General features: G+C 48.1%; 1 protein-coding gene across 6 annotated transcripts in view; it reads left to right on the top strand.

Moving 5' to 3' along the window:
• Positions 1–1,891: 1,891 nt before the first annotated feature.
• Positions 1,892–18,544, top strand: part of ARHGEF10L (Rho guanine nucleotide exchange factor 10 like) — a 55,074-nt gene continuing 38,421 nt past the window's right edge. The window contains exons 1-4 of one of the 6 annotated variants that reach the window (XM_025164093.2): positions 1,892–2,033; positions 12,312–12,409; positions 13,589–13,828; positions 14,723–14,750. In XM_025164093.2, the coding sequence (XP_025019861.1) occupies positions 12,373–12,409; positions 13,589–13,828; positions 14,723–14,750 (305 nt within the window). In that variant the 5' untranslated portion in view covers positions 1,892–2,033; positions 12,312–12,372. Of the gene's footprint in view, positions 2,034–5,310; positions 5,909–12,311; positions 12,410–13,588; positions 13,829–14,722; positions 14,751–18,544 lie in introns of those variants that run through there. The other 5 variants (XM_088136874.1, XM_088136870.1, XM_088136872.1 and 2 more) reach the window with 5 other exon arrangements.

Here is an 18,544-nt window from a genome sequence, read left to right as displayed (position 1 = left end):
GTGCGGTCCTATTTGATTCAGAACGTAACATTTAAACTCTCACCAGACTATTTGCCCATCGTATTCGGTGTTTGCTGCTTTATAAAGCCTTAAGATGCTGGCTGGGGAATTCTGGGAGCTGAAGTCCCTACATCTTTCTCAGCTTCGTTTTCCTTTTGACTAGAGTTACCAGGGATGGAACTGGGTGCAAAACAGGCACTGGAATGGCCCTTCCCCATCTTTTGATAGCCAGGGGCTATTTATCGCATAATGCAATACCTACATTTGAAGATATATGTACACACACACGGTCTGCTTCATAGTCACTAAAAATGCAATTTTTTCTGTAGGAGAACCTTTCCGCACCGCTTTCCCAGCACCAGCAGGGGGTGCCCAGGCCCTGAGGCTCCCCTTACAGTACTGTAAGTGAAACCAGATCTGGGCCTCCCCCCCCCCAAATTATTAATAGCACGACACATTTTTATGAAAGACCCTGAAACATTATGGGAAGGGTTTCGTCATCTCCGGCTGACGGCCGCCGGGGTGATCTGGCTTTTTTTTCTTTGCACCAAATGGTGCAAAAATTATAAGTCTCGTGGAAAGGCAGCTGTTTTGCACCCCTGACCTTGGCGGAAGACGTAGCCCTTGCGTGTCTTTGTTTCTGCAGAAATCCCTGAAATTGTTTCAAGGGGGATTTCCAAACTGCACAGGGTTCGTGCAGCCCGGTGAAACTCCAGTTGCCTGGCCCGAGCTGATTCGGGGCGAGTCCAGAGGGTCCCTATCCCACCCTTGACACCCCCCTGATTCGTTGGACTGCAACTCCCGGCACCCACCCGCCAGCAGGGGAGGGCAGAGTGAGGAAATTTGCAACCAAATTGCCTTTCAGGAGTGCCTGTACGGAAAAAAAGAAATCCTCGAAAAGTCTTAAAAACTTTATTGGCAAGGGGAGATCTCCCCCCCCTCCACCTCAGAGCTTCATGGCTGTATTTCCAATTGAGGAAGTCTGGAGGAAATCTTTGGCTTAGAAGAAAACCATAATGTCACCAGTTCCCCAACTTTCTCTCCTTCCTTTAGCTTATGACAAGGGCTTACATTTAGAAACAAGGCAGCCTAAACGAAGGGTCTCTTTGGAATTAAAACATAACCGTTCATCATCCTGAGTCTGCAGTTTTGGTTAAGAAAATGGAATCTTTTTCTGGACCGGCTCAAATTTCAACCATCCTGTCTGCTTTGCAGAAATCTCAAGAACCAAGTCTGGCCTCCCAGATCCGACAAAATGGGGCTATGCTGGATGAGCCCAGAATTGTTTTGGGGTCACTTCTCCTTCTTCCGGATCCCCCATCTCCGTCCTTCCCCCTGACCCTAAAAATCCCACCTCTAAGCAGTTGAGAGTATGATGCATTTTATCCTTGCAGCTTTCACAGGCAAGGTTTCATTTGGCTGAGATCAGCGTTTCTCAAACTTGACAACTTTGAGAGGTCTGGACTTCAACCCCCAGAATTCCTGGCTTGGGGGATTCTGGGAGCTGAAGCCCAGACCTCTTAAAGTTGCTGCCCTTGAGACTGTACCCCGAGAATGCCGTGTAGCTGAAAATACGGGATATAACATTAAAGCATGGATGGGTGTAAGATTAATAATAATGGCAATAAGTATATATATAAAAAAACTTTCTTTGGGAGATCTGGGCTGCAGGAATCCAGATGAGGGCTAGGTGGCACCAGGGAGCTGGTTTCTCTGCAGGAAGGGGTCAGACTGCCTGTTTGCAGCGCAGAAACCTTGAATGAAACCTGAGTCCTGGCTTTGCAAAGGGTGGATCTTGGCCTCGGGCCGCTGAGTCAGAGAAGCATGGAAGTTCCTCCCAGCTGGTGATGCTGCAACTTAGAGGAAGTCACCTGTGCTGTGTTTTCCGCAGATCTTGACGGGCTCCCATGCCAGATTTTCCTGCCTCGGCTGGACGTCAGATGAGGAAAAGGCGACAGACAGAACCAGGACGAAGCAGCCACTACTCCGCACAAAGCCAGATTTCTGGGACAACTCAGAGAGTCAGCAAACAGGTTTATTCTTCATTCTTTTACTGGTTTGGTTCGAAGTTAAGCAAACTTGAGCACGAATCATCTGCAGTTAATTTTAGCTTTCTTTGGCTTGGTCTAAATTTCTTTCCTGCCTGTCCCCAAGTGTAAAGCAGGCTGTACTTTTAAGCTGATCTCTGATTTTTCCTCTGAAGAGAAGAAAATACCCTGAGCATAGCAGAGGTTCCCCCCCCCCCATCTTCTAGGATTCCTACGAAAGGATTTAAACTCTGCTCTTCTGTCACATAAAACCTGAACATGCATTGAGCTAAAATATTGATCCATTTAGCCCAGCGTTGCATGCTCTGACGTCAGCAGCTCCCCGAGGACTTAATCTCAGAAACAGCGTTTTTCCTCCCGACTTTTCCATCTGAGATCTTTCTGTCCAGGGGCAGAGAGGCTCAGTTTTTGACCTTCTGCCTGCAGACTCTTTGCTCTGCACCTCATCTCTGTATAAAAAGGAAGTAAGTTGTAATATTTTAACGCACAGACATGTCTGCAGCTTACAGTAAAGAGGCAGGATTGGAACAGGTGAGCAGTGACCTCTCCTTGTAAGGTGGTATGTGTTTTGAAGGGCGATGCGAACCCATGAATCACAGCATTTGCGCGATGAGGTCATCACACACCTTTCGTCATTTGGCCCTCTTCCTTCACCCTGGACATCCCTGTTAAAGCATGAACCAGTGGCTTTTAGAAAATGAATCTGAGTCAAAACAAACGAAGAAATATCAACCCCAGGTGGGCTGCTCTGGTGCTAACTCAGAAACAAAATAGGTATGCACAATGGACATTTTCATGTCACAGTAACCTTGGAGTTAGACAATAGCCCAAGGCTTTCTCCAACCCAGCCATGTTTAATAGGCTCCTACCTTCCCCAGCTGTCTGGGTCTCTTCCATCAATTGCTGCCTCGTCTTTTTAAACTTGGAGGTTTTAGGGACTGAAATGGCACGCAAAGCCAACAGGTGGTACATTGTACCTTATTCCAGATCAGGACTGGCATGCAAATGCACTCGAAACGATGATTATTAATTTAGATGGCTTTTCCTTCGGTGGGGCATCAAGACCAACTGCTCCCAGGCCTGAACTTAATGGGAAGATCTCCAATAGCCCGCCTGGATTTCAGCGGCTTTAAAAACACGCTTCCCATATTGAAAAATAAACATTTAAAAAAAGGAAGCAAAGCTGAAACGTTGGAAGATTAGATTCTCCACATCAGTAGAAGCCACTGAGAAAAATAACCAGGCCCTTATTTTGTCTTTAAAAAGGGCCAGGATAGCAAAAAAGCCACCAGTTCAACTTGTGCCTCAATGGGGCTTTTCTGCTAAATGCCATAGGTCACCCTGTTACTCCTCAGTGTGGGGTACAAACCTGGCATTATGGTTTGTGCAGCCAACAGTGGCTTTAAAAGCCTGTGTGTCTGCAAGAAATATGGGAATGACTCATAAAATGATTCACTCTCTAGAGGACAGTAGAATTAGTTCTTCTAGTAGATCCAGCAAATTTGTAGGGCCTTCGAGTTTGCTGAAGCTTTGGAAAGTTTTAGGAGCGTATTCTCAAGTTCCCCAAACCGGCTCTTTCAGTTAAATCAGTAAAGAGACCGAAACTGATCAGGTTTAAATACTTAAGCCCAAGATGATGCTTAAGAGATTTTGATGTTCAAAAATGGAACCTCTGATTCTTCAGCTGACACATTCGTGCAATTGTTCCATCTGGTTTCATCTTATAAAATCCCTTCTCCTCTTCCGTCTTGATGCTCCCAATCGCTTCACCCAAACCTTTAGTAACACGTAATCCGCTTCTTGCTTGGCTGTGGTCTAGGCGCTCTCAGAAGAGTTGCTCAAATCCCTGTTGATCTCTGAGCTAACAGATGATGATTACTAGTTTTTTAAAAAAGTTAACAAACATCACAGCCCTCGCTGAAGTTCACGCGCAGGCTGCGCAGTGGAGGTATTTGCAGATAATCTTATCACACCAGCTTGTAACGATGATGTGGAGGGATGGGAAGAGGTGGTGTTGAAGTGTCAGAAAAGCTTAGGGTGGTAGCTGGGGAAATGCAAGATGGGGAAGTCTCCGTGAGATTCATCTTCCCAGACTAACAAGGATTCAAGGTTCAGCAAGGTTCAGCAGCGGTTTTGTGCTTCTGGATTCCCAGACATGAAGAATATCTGTAAACTCCTCCTTACGACTTTTAGACCTGCGGGTTTGTTCATGTTGGATCTCCTTCTTTGTATTTAGTCTCTGCCCATGTGCAGAGAAGCTTGAAAGGGTTTGGGGACCCAGAATCCATCGCTAGCCGAATTCTGATGGACAAAAAGCCCTTTCCGACCAGGGAGAGATCCTTTTTTGTAGGAGTTTGTTCAAAAATAAGTCTTGTCTACTATATTCAGTAGGATTTTCTTGGGCATGCTGGGAAGGTCGCAAAAAAGGGAGAAAGGACTGAAAAGCCTCACGCCAAAAATCCTGCTTGGCTTCATCCGTGTAAGTCAAGCGCAAACTTAATTTCTTTTGACATCACTCAAAATCAAGAACCCCACAATAAACCCTTTGGTTTAGGAGCAGGGCTGGCAATCTGTACTTTCTCTTCTGTTCTTCAAAACCTGCTCACTTGTGGGGGTAATTGATGATCCCTTTGCAATATGCAGTAGACAGGGGTTTGCACATCAGCTGGTTAAAGGCAGAGTGCCTTGAGCCAGGTTGCAGTTACAAACTGCAATGTTGGATTTGCTAGTATATCAATTTATTCTCCAAAGAATTTAGCATTTAGGGAAGAAAGAGCGGGGGAAAGAGGAAGGAGAAAGGAAAGGGAAGGAGAGAGGGAGGAAGGGAGGGAGGGAGAGAGGGAGGGAGGAAAGGAAAGGAAAGGAAAGGAAAGGAAAGGAAAGGAAAGGAAAGGAAAGGAAAGGAAAGGAAGGAAAGGATGGAGGGGAGAGAGGAAGGAGGGAGAAAGAGGAAGGAAGAAAGGATGAAGGGAAGAGGAAGGAATGGAGAGAGAAAGAGGAGGAGAGAAAGGAAAGGAAAGGAAAGGAAAGGAAAGGAAAGGAAAGGAAAGGAAAGGAAAGGAAAGGATGAAGGGGAGGGGAGGGAAGGAAGGAAAGGAAGGAAAAGAGGAAGGAAGGAGAAAGAGAGGAAGGAAGAAAGGATGAAGGGAAGGAGAAGGAATGGAGAGAGAAAGGGGAGGGAAGAAAGGGAGGATAAAGGAAGAAAGAAGGGAAGGAGAAGGAAGGAAGGATAAAGGGAAGGAAAGGAAGAGGAAGGAAGGAAGGAAGGAAGGAAGGAAAGAAAGAAAGAAAGAAAGAAAGAAAGAAAGAAAGAAAGAAAGAAAGAAAGAAAGAAAGAAAGAAAGAAAGAAAGAAGACGAGGGAAGGGAAGCAGGGTCTGTGCAGACATCCCCCATCCTCGGCCCGTGACGTGGGGCTGACCCTCGGCCGCGCTCTCCTCCTCCTCCGCATATCCACGGCCAAAGGGCTTCTGGGGCCAGAGGGAAAGGCACGGCTACCATTGGATGCTGTAGGAACCCATGGCCACGCTGCTATTGACGGAGAGAGCAGGGGGTGGGAAGCGAAGGAGCGCTCGCAGGAGCGGCCGGGCTGGCGCTCGGCTCCCCTCCCCTCCCCTCCTTGGCCAGGAGGAGATCCCGCCTGGCGCAGCTCAGCCGAGGCCTAGATCCTGGCCCCAGCGATGGACGGACCGGCGGACCCCACAAGAGTGAAGCCATAGCGGGGAAGCCGCCGTGCACCGGACTCTTGTGCACGGGAGCCGGCGAGAGGAAGCAGCGGGCAGGATTCCTGAGCCACAGCATGCTGCTGTTCTCGGCCGGGTCACGGTAACATCCCACGAAGACGGGGGTCCAAGCGGCGGGGTAAGTGGACGGCCCCCACAGACCCGCTGGCCTTTCGGGGTCACGCTGGGTGTGCCACGCCAGGAGGGCATCTTTCTGGGCAGAGCCGTTGGCTACCCTTCCAGTTGCTGTGACTCTCTTTCCTGCAGCCCTGTGCGCTTTGCGTTTTCCTTTCTTCTTTTAAACCCCTGCCCAGGTCCAGCTTCGAAACAGGGGTCGGTCTCTGAAAAAGCAAAACTTTTCATGCGGGCTAAGATGCCGCTGAAGAAAACGTCTTTTTTGCATTGTTCGGCAGGACCGTATTAAAAAGCTAAATGTAGGAATAACCCGGTTCATAGACCCAGGTTTGCGGAGGGGGGGCAAGGCCAGTGGGCATGCTGCACAGGGCGTCCTCCGTGCCAAGCAGACACAGGAGAACTTTCTGAGATGGACATAAATAGCCTGGACGTGTCAAGGGAATGGTTTATATATAACCACGCTGGGGTGTAAATAAAATTGGAATCGGGTGCGAGGGGACGAAGGGCTAAAATGTGCATTGGGAATGGCACAGGGGCACATTTCTGGCACCATGAAAATTTGCAAGGGAAGATATGCAGGACGGGTAGCCTCGAGAGATCCCCAGCTGGTTCTCGGGGCTTAGATGAATGAGAAACGACCCCCTTCAGCACCCACAAATATTCTCCTCTTAGGACGGGCATCTCTAGACCTCCAAAAACGTAGAGCGTCAACAAGTATAAGGACTGACTGTTTCATTAAATGTCTGCAAAATTAACCCAACAGAAGCGATTACCATCTTATGCGGGCACGGCAAAACTAGTTAACATTGTTTGCAGGGCAGGAATCCTCAACTGAATCCCAAGTCCAAATACTTAGGACCAAACTTTGCTGTTGGGCATTCTTCGCGGTGGAGTTTCCCATCAGCCCTGCAAAAGACGAAGAGATTTATTGCAGAATTACCTTTTGGCTAAATGAAATCAGTCGGAACGGAGTTTTGCGTGCCCGGGGGGCTAGGGGTATTGTAAAGAGTGGAGAGCAGCGTGGGTGTCTGGGCAGAATAGAAAAGGAACCCGGGGGATGTTTTTCCAGACTCCCCCAAAATATCTCTGTACCCAGGCTTTTGATTCTAAGGTCATTACAGGAGATGCAATCCTATACTCATTTCCCTGAAAGTAGTTCTCTTTTTTTTATTTTATTTATTTATTGGTAAATTTAATAACCAAAAGTACAACCACCATGCTAATAAAATCGGGGGGAAAAATAGAATAATGAATAAGCAAGTGACATTTGTAGAAAATAAAAACTATATCCATAAAATGTTAGTACTGTATACACCCAACACAGACTTTTAAATCTAACTGTAAAAACCATCTGTTGCTCCATCTTCTCAGTTTTAGTACAATATGTTATTTCAACGCAATGATATTGATATAATAGGCTTAGATTCTTAATATTCTGTTAGGTAAGTACCTTAGAGTATTAAATGTGAAAGTAATTCTGATTGAATCCAGTGGGGTTTATTTCTCAGCACATCTGTCAGGGCACGTTCGCTTGCCAACAATGTAAGTTTCTTAAAAACAGGTAGTCCTCAACTTACAACCACAATTGGGACTGGAATTTCCATCACTAAGCAACATGGTTGTTAAGTGAGTCGTGCCTGATTTTAGTACCTTTTTTGTTGTGGTCGGTAAGCGAATCATGTGGTTGTTAAACGAATCCAGCTTCCCCCATTGACTTTGCTTGTCGGAAGCCCCTTGGGAAGGTTGGAAATGGCAGTCATGTGACCCCGGGATGCTCCAACCATCGTAAATACTTGCCGGTTGCCAAGCACCCAAATTTTGATCACGTGACCACGGGATGCTGCAACAGTCATAAGTGCGAGGACCGGTTGTAAGTCACTTATTTCAGCACTGTCATAACTTTGAACAGTCGTTAAGGGAATGGTCATAAGTCGAGGACTACCTGTAATGAATAATTACCAATGCTCCTCTACTGGTTATGATGAGAGCGTTCAGCAGTGCAGAGTTCCTTGTCTGGGTCTGTGGTCTTCCAATCAAGAGATACCCTACTAGCATAGGACCTTGTACAGAAGTTCAGGGGCCTGGTTTGGACATTGCACTAGACTATGGTTTATCAGGGGGTGAACAACTGTAACCATCTCTTAGGCTCTGCACACCCCTTTTGCACAACCCATGCGGGCCAGAGTTTGAATGTCTCCGTTTCCACTGCTATTTAATAATGGCATCCTATGGTGTCTAGCCCAGGAGTTGCCGTTAATACTAACAATATTAACAAATCATGTTAATCATTAACACAATTCAGTACATTAAACCAGGGTGCAAAGCTGGCTTAGTTTGAATAATCCACCGCTGGTTTACTTATTGTATTTATAAATGAGATCCTTCCCAACCACGAGACAAAACATATTCGTTTATCTAAACAGAGTTGGCTTAAACAGGAAATAATTGCAAATTCCATCTGGCTTCATGGGAGGAATGGAGGAAAAGAGGAAAGCATGCCACGCAAACCGGGAAGACACTTCTAATTTGTTTCAGTGCTGCCTCTCCCAGTCCGGCGGACCAGTCTAAGGGCAAAATTACCGGAGGACACTGGTGAAGGCTAACCTACCCGCTGATTCTGGCTTAGCTGTGGGCTGTGTGAACTCATCCATCATAGTTTGCTTATGGTTTAACACAAGGCGTGAATCCAGCCAGTTGGGGCTTATTCAGCTAGGCAGGGTTTCTCAGACTTGGCCCCTTTAAGACATGTGAGCTTCAACTCCCAAATTCCCCAGCCAGCATGGTTAAATAATTGTGCCTACACCTTCTCCTTGTGCCCGGGCGATGAGGGCTGAAAGCAGGAGCCCCACGGACTGCCTGGGGGACCCTGTGTGTGTTTTCCATTAGGAACTAATAGGAAGTCCAGTGGAGTTCGTGGGTAAGGGATTGGAGTCTGGGGCTCCTGCTGGAAGCGTGCCTCCTAACCCACGCAGAGGGCATCTTCTTGGGCAAAGGAGTGCTGAAGATTTTAGCACCCTAGGGCAGGGCGTAGGAGCAACACGGTTCTTTACACCAGCTGCTGGGGGTGCCCCCTGTACTCACCCCCTACTTGGGCCGATGCAGATCTCTCTTCCTGACCAATATCGCAGCCTTTGGGACTAGACTACGCTCCTAGGAAGGCACCTTGTTGCTGAAAAATTGGCAGGCTGGGGCCAAGCCCGTTTTATGGAGGCACCGTAAAAACGGAAGGTTTTTACTGCAATTGAATATTTCGATATTGAACGTTTTATTGAAACGGAAAGGTCAGCAGAGAAGAGAGAGCAGAAGGGCCGGAGGGCAGTCCTCGCGGGCGAGCGAAGGTTTGGCCAGAGCAAGATCCGCTTGAGCTGACCAAAGGAAGCGCTGCCGGAGATCGTCCGCAGGCAGAAATTACCTTCTGCGTCTCGCCCGGCTCCATCTGCTCAACCTTTGGACCTTTGCTTTATATGTGCAGTTCTGAAAAAGCCTCCTTCCTTTCTTTCGTCTGGCTGATACTCGCATTTTTTCCACTGCCTGGGCCTTTCTCTCCCCTGCCCCATTTTCTAAACTTAGAATTCCAAATCTGTGGATCGCTGAGGGCAGGGCAATTTGGGAACTGCACATGCTCAGAGGCACACTGGAGCTTTTTACAGTCCTTATCTCAGGCACCCTTCTGGATCTGAAATCCAAGCCAAAATTAATTTATTTCCTTCCTTCTTTCTTCCTTAAGCGAGGCTTATCTTTCTACAAAGGTCATAAAATTAGTTTTCCCAGGTCTATCAAATTTATGTCTCATCACCTGTGTTATTTAAATAGCAGTATATTTAAAGAGCCCAAGAGCAAGTGGAATTACAAGAGCCCATTTGGGTGGAATTACAAGCCTCTTACAAGAATTAAACCCTAAAATGATGGAATGTGTCCTTTTCCAGGACATTCAAAGTTAAACTGCTCTATATTGTGTTAAATAATGCCGCTCGGACCACAAAATCTCCCAGACTGAGTTTTGAAGTTTATTAATAATGCAATCCACGCTTTCGGCTTTGCAACCTAAAGGCACGGCACGAGAGGAAAGGGAGTTGGAAAGGAGGAGGAAAAAAGCAGGCATCCATAAAACTGCAACTAGTTTTGGGTGGTAACCAAGAAAGCAAAAATGTTCATCTTGGCCATCGTAGAAAACAAGGAGTTCCACAGATTCAATCTGGGAATCTGAAAGGACACCAGTCATCCTATCATAGGCCTGTTTCTGGTTCCAAATACAGTGCGGATTGAATGTTTGCGTCTTTCTCGCAGGCTCCCCAGAAGCTGAGTGGTTGGAGCCCTGCAGCAAACAGGAGGCAGGTTTATGTCATTTTTTGAGCCAGAAAAGCAGTTTATATGTACGCACCTTCCAGCCCTATCTCTTTTTAGCTTTTTTTTCTTCACCCAATTGGGTTGAGAATGACCCAGGATTGAGGATTGTGCAAAGTGGACTCTGCTCTCCATTAAAAACACATATGCGCGCACACCCACACCCACAAACCAAATTGCTCCAAGCAAAGGTTGACGTTGGACATTCTTGGCTGCAGAAATGTTTTGCTTCCCCACTTCTCCCCTGGCAACCCTCGGGGCGTGATCGGGCACCATCTCCCTGAAACAACACCCAATTAATGACCCGCCTTTCAGGTGGGCATTACGGAGGCCCAAGGCTTCCCCAACTTGGTTGGACTACAGCCCCCCTCATCCCCAGCCTGGTGGCCGTGTCTTTGCAGGCTCCCAGACCCAAAGCCTGGGAGAAAGTCTGTTTGCAGCACCCAGGGGTTGAATTTCCAACGGGGAGGGACCGGACTGGAATGGCGTGGAATAATTTGAGACTTAAGCTGCCAAAAAATCACTTTGCTGGTATCCCAACCTGCTTCAGCAGATGGCCAGACGAAGGCATTTCTCGGGTTCGGCCAAGATCGGGAACCACCCGCGGGTCGCTGCCAAGCACAGCTAAAATGCCCAAGTAGAACTAACGTGGTTCATGAGGGCAGGTGCCACGCTTGTGTTCTCACTAACCCGGTGGGTTATGTTGTGCGAATGCAGCCACCGAGCCCCGGTGCCACCCAGGCTGGTGCCTCCAAAGCCGTCTCGCGGCGGGGAGACTTTGAAAGCCTTTTTACTGTGACAAATGCCATATGCGTGCCACCCGACCAATTTCCTCCGCAGCTAGCTGCGTTTCTCCCTTCCTTTAACTGCCATCTGGTTCCTGCGAGCGGGTCTGTGATGGGGGAAAACGAGGAGGCTAATTTATCCGCAAGAAGCGGTGGGAAGGGGCTAATTGCTGTCGCGTTACCCACGTTTCATGTTAGAGACGGGGTTGTTTTGTCACTTTAGGGCAAACACGTTAACACGGAGCCTGATAAAAGACAGAGAAGCCAAACGCGTTATTTCAGCCTGTTGGATTTCGCCATATGTTGGCCCTGGTGTGGCACTTCCTCTGCCACTCCCAGCGTTGGCACGAAAAGGTGGATGGTCGGGGGGGGAGATGCCCGCCCCAACTGCCAAGGCCGTGCTAGGGTTTGCTCATTCACCCCCTTGGTCCTGTTCAAGAACGGCAGATTTGGAACTGCCTCGAGAGGGTTCAAGGCCGGTTCGTGTCTGAGCTGGGCGTCCCTCCGGCTGAGCCAACCCATCGTCACCACCGCAGCCCTTTCTGGAACAGCCTCAATGAGGACTAGAGGGATGACTAGCAGCTTCATCCGTTTGTCTAAAACTGGAACAATTGGATGGGCGCGTTTTGCTCAGAGGTCCTCCCTGTGAGCCCAAAATGAATTAAAACAACCCTCTCTCTTACATTTTATTGCTGTATATTCTATCTATCTATCTATCTATCTATCTATCTATCTATCTATCTATCTATCTATCTATCTATCTTCTATCACTATCAATCATCTATCTCTATCATCTATCTCTATCACTCTATCAATCATCTATCTCTATCATCTATCGATCATCTATCAATCATCTCCCTCCCTCCCTCCCTTCCTCTCTCTCTAGCAATCAGTCACTGACCAAAAAGTCATGTTAGCTGGACACCCATGATCATTTTGGGCTGTGTTTTTCTCCTCCCCACCCACCACCTTTCCTCTTCACAAGGCTCCCTAATGTGGGTCAATGATCCGTGCGATGCGGTTGGACCTATCTGCGAATTGCCCTAGGCAGAACCCTTGGCAAGCAAAACGTGTGTTTCTAGCCCTTGCGGGCACAGAGGGAAAGCATCCCTTAATTCCCTGCGTGCGTCGGGCATGATCCCCTGCCCCCCAGATGGGTGCCCAGGGCAGATTCTTTTCTAGGAAGACGAAGCGTTGAGCGAGGGCAAGGAGCCGGGGAAAGGTCTTCTGGGAGGGCAGAGGCCCCGCTGAACGCATTTCGTCTGCTTTTCTCCTTAGGGAAGCAGCAGGGGAAGGAACCGGGAGAGAAGCCCCAGGAAAGTGTGGGAGACAGACAGAGATGACCTCTTCCCAGCCGCCCCAAAGGGCTTCACTAGGTACCGTCGCCCCGGAGGCAGCAGCTCCTGTTCCTGCAAAGATTAGCGGCAAAGAGGCTCCCGGGCGCTGGTGCCAGGGTGCAAAACATCTCCTTGCGCCCAGACCCCACGGTTGCAGGGAACTCGGCTCGCGCGTAAACCTGCCGCAAGGGTCTAGACCTCATGGTCGCTGGAGGGAACAATGACCGTAAAAGGTTTTCCACGTTTTCCTTCTTACTCGCCCTGCCTTTCTCTGGTTCCTGAGGGAGGGGACCAAAGGGCCCCCCTCTTTGCGTGCTTCCACCCCAGTCTAAGTCTTGCCATGACTTATTTGAAATGCGGCTTTTCCTCCAAAGGATTCAGCTGAGGCTTCATCAGCGGTCCGGCTCGCTGACCCAAGCCGGTGACCGTGTTTACCCCTGCAGTGTTAATCCCCCCCCCCAGTCTTTGGGCAGCTGGACTTGGGCTAAATCGGGAGTAACCCGAAACCAGACCCTGCGCAAGGGACTTTTCATTCCAGGGCTCCGAGCTGCCCTAGAGAAAGGGGGCCCGGGAAAGAGGGGGGGAGAGAAAAAAGACCTATTTGAAAGAAATATTTGAGTGTTTTGTGCATGTGGTTTTGGAGCGGTCAACTTCCATTTATAAGTCTGGCTCCTGTGCTTTTAAATCCAGATCAACCCACCCCATCTCTAAATAAATAACTATAACACCAACCTGATTTAGACTGATAAGGCCATGAGGATCTCTAATTTTACTAATCTTATGGAAGATTCTTTGTTTTCCTCCTTGGCACCCCTGAGTTGGTTTAGTTTATTTATTACATTCACAGCTTTCTGCGCGAAGAGCCCGGGAGCAAGGCAGACGTGCCCATTGCAATAACAATAAGTAGAGGGGTGGACTGCAACTCCCAGAATTCCCCAGCCAGGGAGGATTCTGGGAGTTGAAGCCCACCCCTCTTCAACTCACCAAGGTTGAGAAACCCTGGTTTAGAAGAAAGTGCATATCAACAACGATTGTGGTTTGCTACCATTTCCCGTTGAAAGGACGAGATCCAGCCACGGGTGGGAAGGAGCCGTCTCTGCCTGAGTCCCTGGACGTGGCTCAATGGGTAATCCCACCTCGGGGGCCCCCAGAAGGCAGCTCTGACAAGGGCCCGTTGCTCTCCAGCCCCAATTCACCGCTGTTTCCCCCTCTGTGCAGGGAGCGAGGGGGAAGCCGACGACGGCGGGGAAGCCTTTGATTTTGACAGCGAGGAGGAAGACGCCTCCCGGCTCGTGGTGAGCAATGCCAGGACGGAGCTGGGCACCAAGGGGGCACTGCAGGACCCTCCCCTGCGGCGGAGGTCCAGCATCAGTGACGACCTGGGGGACTGGGACGCGGAAGAAGCGCTCCTGCAGGATCGTGTCCCCTTGACCTCCTCCGACTCCAGCGCCCGTCTCGGTAAGAGCAGGAGGCGAGCGTTCAGACCGGGTTCAGCCCTTTCCCCCCACCCCCAGCAAGCCTTTATCCATGGATGGAGTCCATCGATGCAGGTGCCCATCTCTGGCCCGTGACTCGGGGCAGCTCACAACGTTAAAACAAATGCAAATATGAGAATTAAAAAAGAGATAAAGCACACAGCAGCTGGAGAACCAGAAAAAGCCTGCAGCTTGGCCAAAAAATGGGTCCTGCCCTATTTGCAGGGCTCCGGGCTGGGGCACAGAACCAGCTCTTCAAAGCCTTTTTCCCACTGGCTAATTGTATCTACAGGCCTGGAAAAATGATTTCTAGAGAGGCTGTCGTTTTAAGAAAATATTATTATTTGATGTCCCCTTCTCCTGTCTGCTTTGAAATAATTTCTCCTGTTTTTCCTCCTAAGCGTGTTCCTTTTCATCCCCTTTCCCTTACTTGCCGTAATTCACTTTTTAAAAACTTGATTCTGTATATACTTACCTGGGAAAGAAACCCAAAAGAACACAGTGATGCTTACTTGTATGTAAATACCTGCAGATTTGCCATGCACCCCCCTTCCCCACAGGCTTCTGATTAGGACCTCCCTTCTACTGGGTGACTATTAGTATTATTCTTAGTATTATTATTGTTGTATAAAGCAAGACTTCCAAACATCGTACGATTTGAAATCGCAGTATATCCCAAACCCAATCGCATTCCAAAATTATTTTAAAAGTCGGTGCAAGGTAAAAGAGCGGCTTTGCCAGTTGATGGGTGCTGGAAGTGCTGCAAAGTCCGGGATCACAGCTGTTCCCCGAAGACAACAGGCAGGAGGGCTGAAGGGCAGAGAAGGCTGCTTTTCCCAGATGCCAACTGACGGGGTTTCTTTTCTCTTTTTGACAGATTGCCGTGACCCGCAGGCACAGCCCGAGTAAGTGGCCCGCTGTACTTACCGTTTTTTTAAAAAAAGGGATAAGGAAATTGGTGTGGGTTGGCTGGGGAGATAAATTTCTGCAGCTCTGCCTTCCTTTCCTCCCCTGGGTAAATCACAGGGTGTGTGGAGGTCACACCAAGTTTGCAAACAGGTGTGGCAACGCTGCAGCTGCCCTCTTCTCCTCCTTCCCTGACAGGGCAGCTGGGGGTTCATCCTGGCAAGGTCTCCGTGGTCGCTCCTGCAGGGTGCGCGCACAGGTGGTAAACCCGTGCATTCCCACGCTGCTTTAGGGACCCAGCACCTGGGATAATTAATAATGCTGAAAGCCGCCCCTTCCTTCCCCAAAGCAGTATGGGTCATTTTGGGAAACCAAGCCCTGAGATTGGTCTGGCAGCTTAATTTATGGGTGTTTGAGCCGAGTGTTTCTTTCCAGGTAAGGGTGGGTGGGTGGGTGACTTGGGCCTTTCCTTCTCTGGGGAAAAGCCCACTGGGAGGGGAATAGCTTCCGAAATGCAAAGAAAAAGAGAGCAGTGAGATTGTAATGTAAATGGAAAATGTTTGTTTGGGGTGAAGTGCTGACCTGGGTGTTGCAAAAAAATGTTTGTTGGTACATTTGATTACACAGGGCAGAACTAATTGTTGATTTTTTTTTAGATTTTTTTTTATCCCACCTTTCTTATTTTTATAAATAACTCAAGGCGGCCAGCATCCCTAATTTTCCTTCCTCCTCCTCTTTTCCCCACCACAACAACCCTGTGAGGTGGGCTGGGCTGAGAGAAAGAGACTGGCCCAAAGTCACCCAGCCGACTTTCACGCCTAGGACGGGACCAGACCTCACCCTCTCCTGCTTTCTAGCCTGGGGCCTTCCCCACAAGACCAAATTTGCTCTCATTTCCCCCTCAAAGCATATTGCGACTAATTTAAACCACAGGCATAAAAGATGGAGAGCAGCGTATTTTTCTGGTTTTCGTTGCCGGGCTTAGCAAACCTATTTATTGGGTTTGCTGAAATAGAAACTCTTTCACGTTGTATGAAAAGAGACCTATTATTCTTTTGCACATTCAGTCTATCTCTCTACCTTTATGTCTTTCTTTCTACCTTCCTTCCTTCCTTCCTGTTGTATGACACAGCTCCAGTATACGCCCGCTCTAAAGCGAGCAATGGCGAAAGGATGACCGATCAAAGGAATGATTTTGGGTGCGCTCCAGAGCCTTGTTTTCAGTCTCCTAGGCGCCCCAGTCTTGGTTCATAACCTTTCTGTTTGCTTGAGGAACATGAGCAAATCCAGATTGCTTCCAGATTTGGTCTCTGCAAGGAGCAGCGTAACATAAAAAGTACTTTTTAAAACACGAGGAAGAGTCATAAATGGCACGAAGGTGCATTTCATTGTATGTCTCTCCTCCGCTGTGGTTTGAACACCAAGTACAGTCATGCAGGTTGCAGTCCTAAGAAATGTGGTTAGGCTGGTTGTGGGGCTGCTGTTTTATCTTCCTTTACCAGCGTAGCCAATTTATTCTATTCTTATGACCCTCCTGGCTACCAGCTCTGGCAAGTGCCTGGGGGACAGGCAGAGGGCATCTTTGCTGCCCTCTGGCCACGCCTGGATTTTTGCAGCAGCTTTACTCAACCCCTGCTTGGCTCCCCAACCCCAAAGTCAAAAGAAAGTTGTGCACTTCACCGATGAGGTTCGTGCGTGCCCACTCAGCCCAAATTGAACAAGCCACGTTGTGCCACAGTTGTGTCGTGTGAACTCTCCGGCTGGGTTGGCAAAGCCCGTTGAACAGGACAGTTTTGGAATTAGCCTTGCGAAGCCCCAAATGCTAAGCGGGGTTGAATTTAACCTAGAGGTTTACTTGCTCGCTTTGTGTGAACTCAATCTGTGGGATTAGTTTATGGTTCAAAGTGTGATGCCCGGGAAATGGGTGAATTCAGTAGCGAGGTGAGTGTGTTGTAGGAACCCAGCTGGCCTGTATCTTGATAGCTTGACTGGGGAGTAAAAAACTTCTGGTTTCTTAGAATATACCTTTCCCAAGCTTGTCACCTTCTCATCACCCATCTTAAGGCCAGGCAAGACATGATGGGTGTCATTTGGAAAGCTACCCTCTGGGAAATTTCCCCATGGTTTTTGCGTGTCTTCACAATCCTGTGGCCTACCCTGTTTCTGAAAGGGTTGGGAATGTTTTTCAGTAAATAAACTATGTTTGGTCTGTAAACGCTGCTTGAGAGGAGAAAATGACGCGGTTTAAACTTTTCCATTAAAATCTAAATTTCTGTCGGAGTAGTTCCGGCGGTTTTGAAGTTGTGTTGTTTTTGATGAGGAGTAGGGCAGAACATTTCCTGGAGATACTTTATGGGGGAAAGATGCAAAATGTTTTAGATGGGTGTATTATCAGGTTTAACCAAATTAGGTGCTTCTGCAGCCTCACCTGATCCTGCTAATTCCTGTTTCCTTCACTGGCAGACTTTCTCTTCATTGTTTTCAGTCACAATAGTTGCACTGCTTTCAATCTATTTAATGGCTGAAACAAACCTGAGATGTGGGCTAGTGATATGGGGAAGGTAGCTCTTGAGTGAGTGTTAATTTTTGCCTTAAAGCAGCAACGCCTTTGTGTGCATACGCCGCGTACCTGCATCCAGTATGTGGAAATTTTGTGATAACGGCACTGAGAATTAGTTAACGCTTTTCTGGGTGCAATTTTTACTTGAGAATTGCAATTGGCCCTATGAGATTTTTTAAAAATTACTTCTTTCCCCATTCATACATACTCTGAACATGGACAGAGTACAGTGGGGTGATGAAACAGCACTTAAAACACGCCCTAATCAAGCTGAGACCCAGACATTTCTTCTTGCAATCTTTAACGTGGCTTTTCGGGGCACAAAATTAAGGGAGGCTCGATTTTTGTCTTATCTGCCTCTAGAAATCAGTTCTTCCTTACAGAAGGCCCCCTGTTTCTCCCCAGCTGTGTGCACATCCCACAGAGGAGTTCCCCAAAGTTTTGAAGGGGCAGCCGAGCAAGTCCTGCTTCGGGAAATGCCCTGAATTTCCAGTCCTTAACTTCAGACCATCGGAGTCTGCCCTGGCTAGCAGCAGTGGGATTAGGCCTGGATTAGAAAAACCAATCCAGATGTTGAAAAACACATTCTGGCAGCTGGGGATGAGGGTTTCCAGGACGGGGAGGGATCTTTGATGGGAAGCAAATAAAGGAAGGGGCTGGATAAATCTGCAATATTTGCATGCTAAGCATGAGGATGCTGGAAGCTCCCTTCTGCCCCCCGGTGGCAGCTGGAAGGAAAACACCGCCTGGCCACTGATATTTATATTTTGGCCGCTGATCCAGGTCTGTGTTCATATGTTATCCTAGAGACCTTATGTGGCTTGGCCTCGGTTTATGGCAACGTGCAAAGCAAACTCTGTAATTAGCAAACTGTGGTTCTGTTGCTCAGGATGAGTCAAAAAAGTGGTTAAAATTGTGGGTTTGGTATCATGAGCGAAACCCACCTGAATCTTAATCCCAGCAACCTTTAAAGTACACCTGCACCCGAACCGGACCCAACGTGGGTATCTTCTACCTTCTTTCAAATTTCGCCCGAGACGTTTTCCTGCAAACATGGCTCGTAGTTCAGCCACGTTTTACTTCTCTGATTTTTAAATTTTGTTTTGGCCTCTTGCCTGATCAAGCCTTCTAGAGAATTTAAGAGGGTATGTTTCGCCTTGAGTTAACCCCATAGAAATATGGCCATAATAATAGACGAGGACGCTTTTCCTAGAGTTATAAACCAGGGTTTTT

The sequence above is a fragment of the Python bivittatus genome, unplaced genomic scaffold (assembly GCF_059951505.1).
Source record: "Python bivittatus isolate LINGU-HERP-01145 unplaced genomic scaffold, Pbiv_v1 ctg000090_np1212, whole genome shotgun sequence".
NCBI lineage: Eukaryota > Metazoa > Chordata > Lepidosauria > Squamata > Pythonidae > Python > Python bivittatus.
This window is presented reverse-complemented; position numbering and strand designations above follow the sequence as displayed.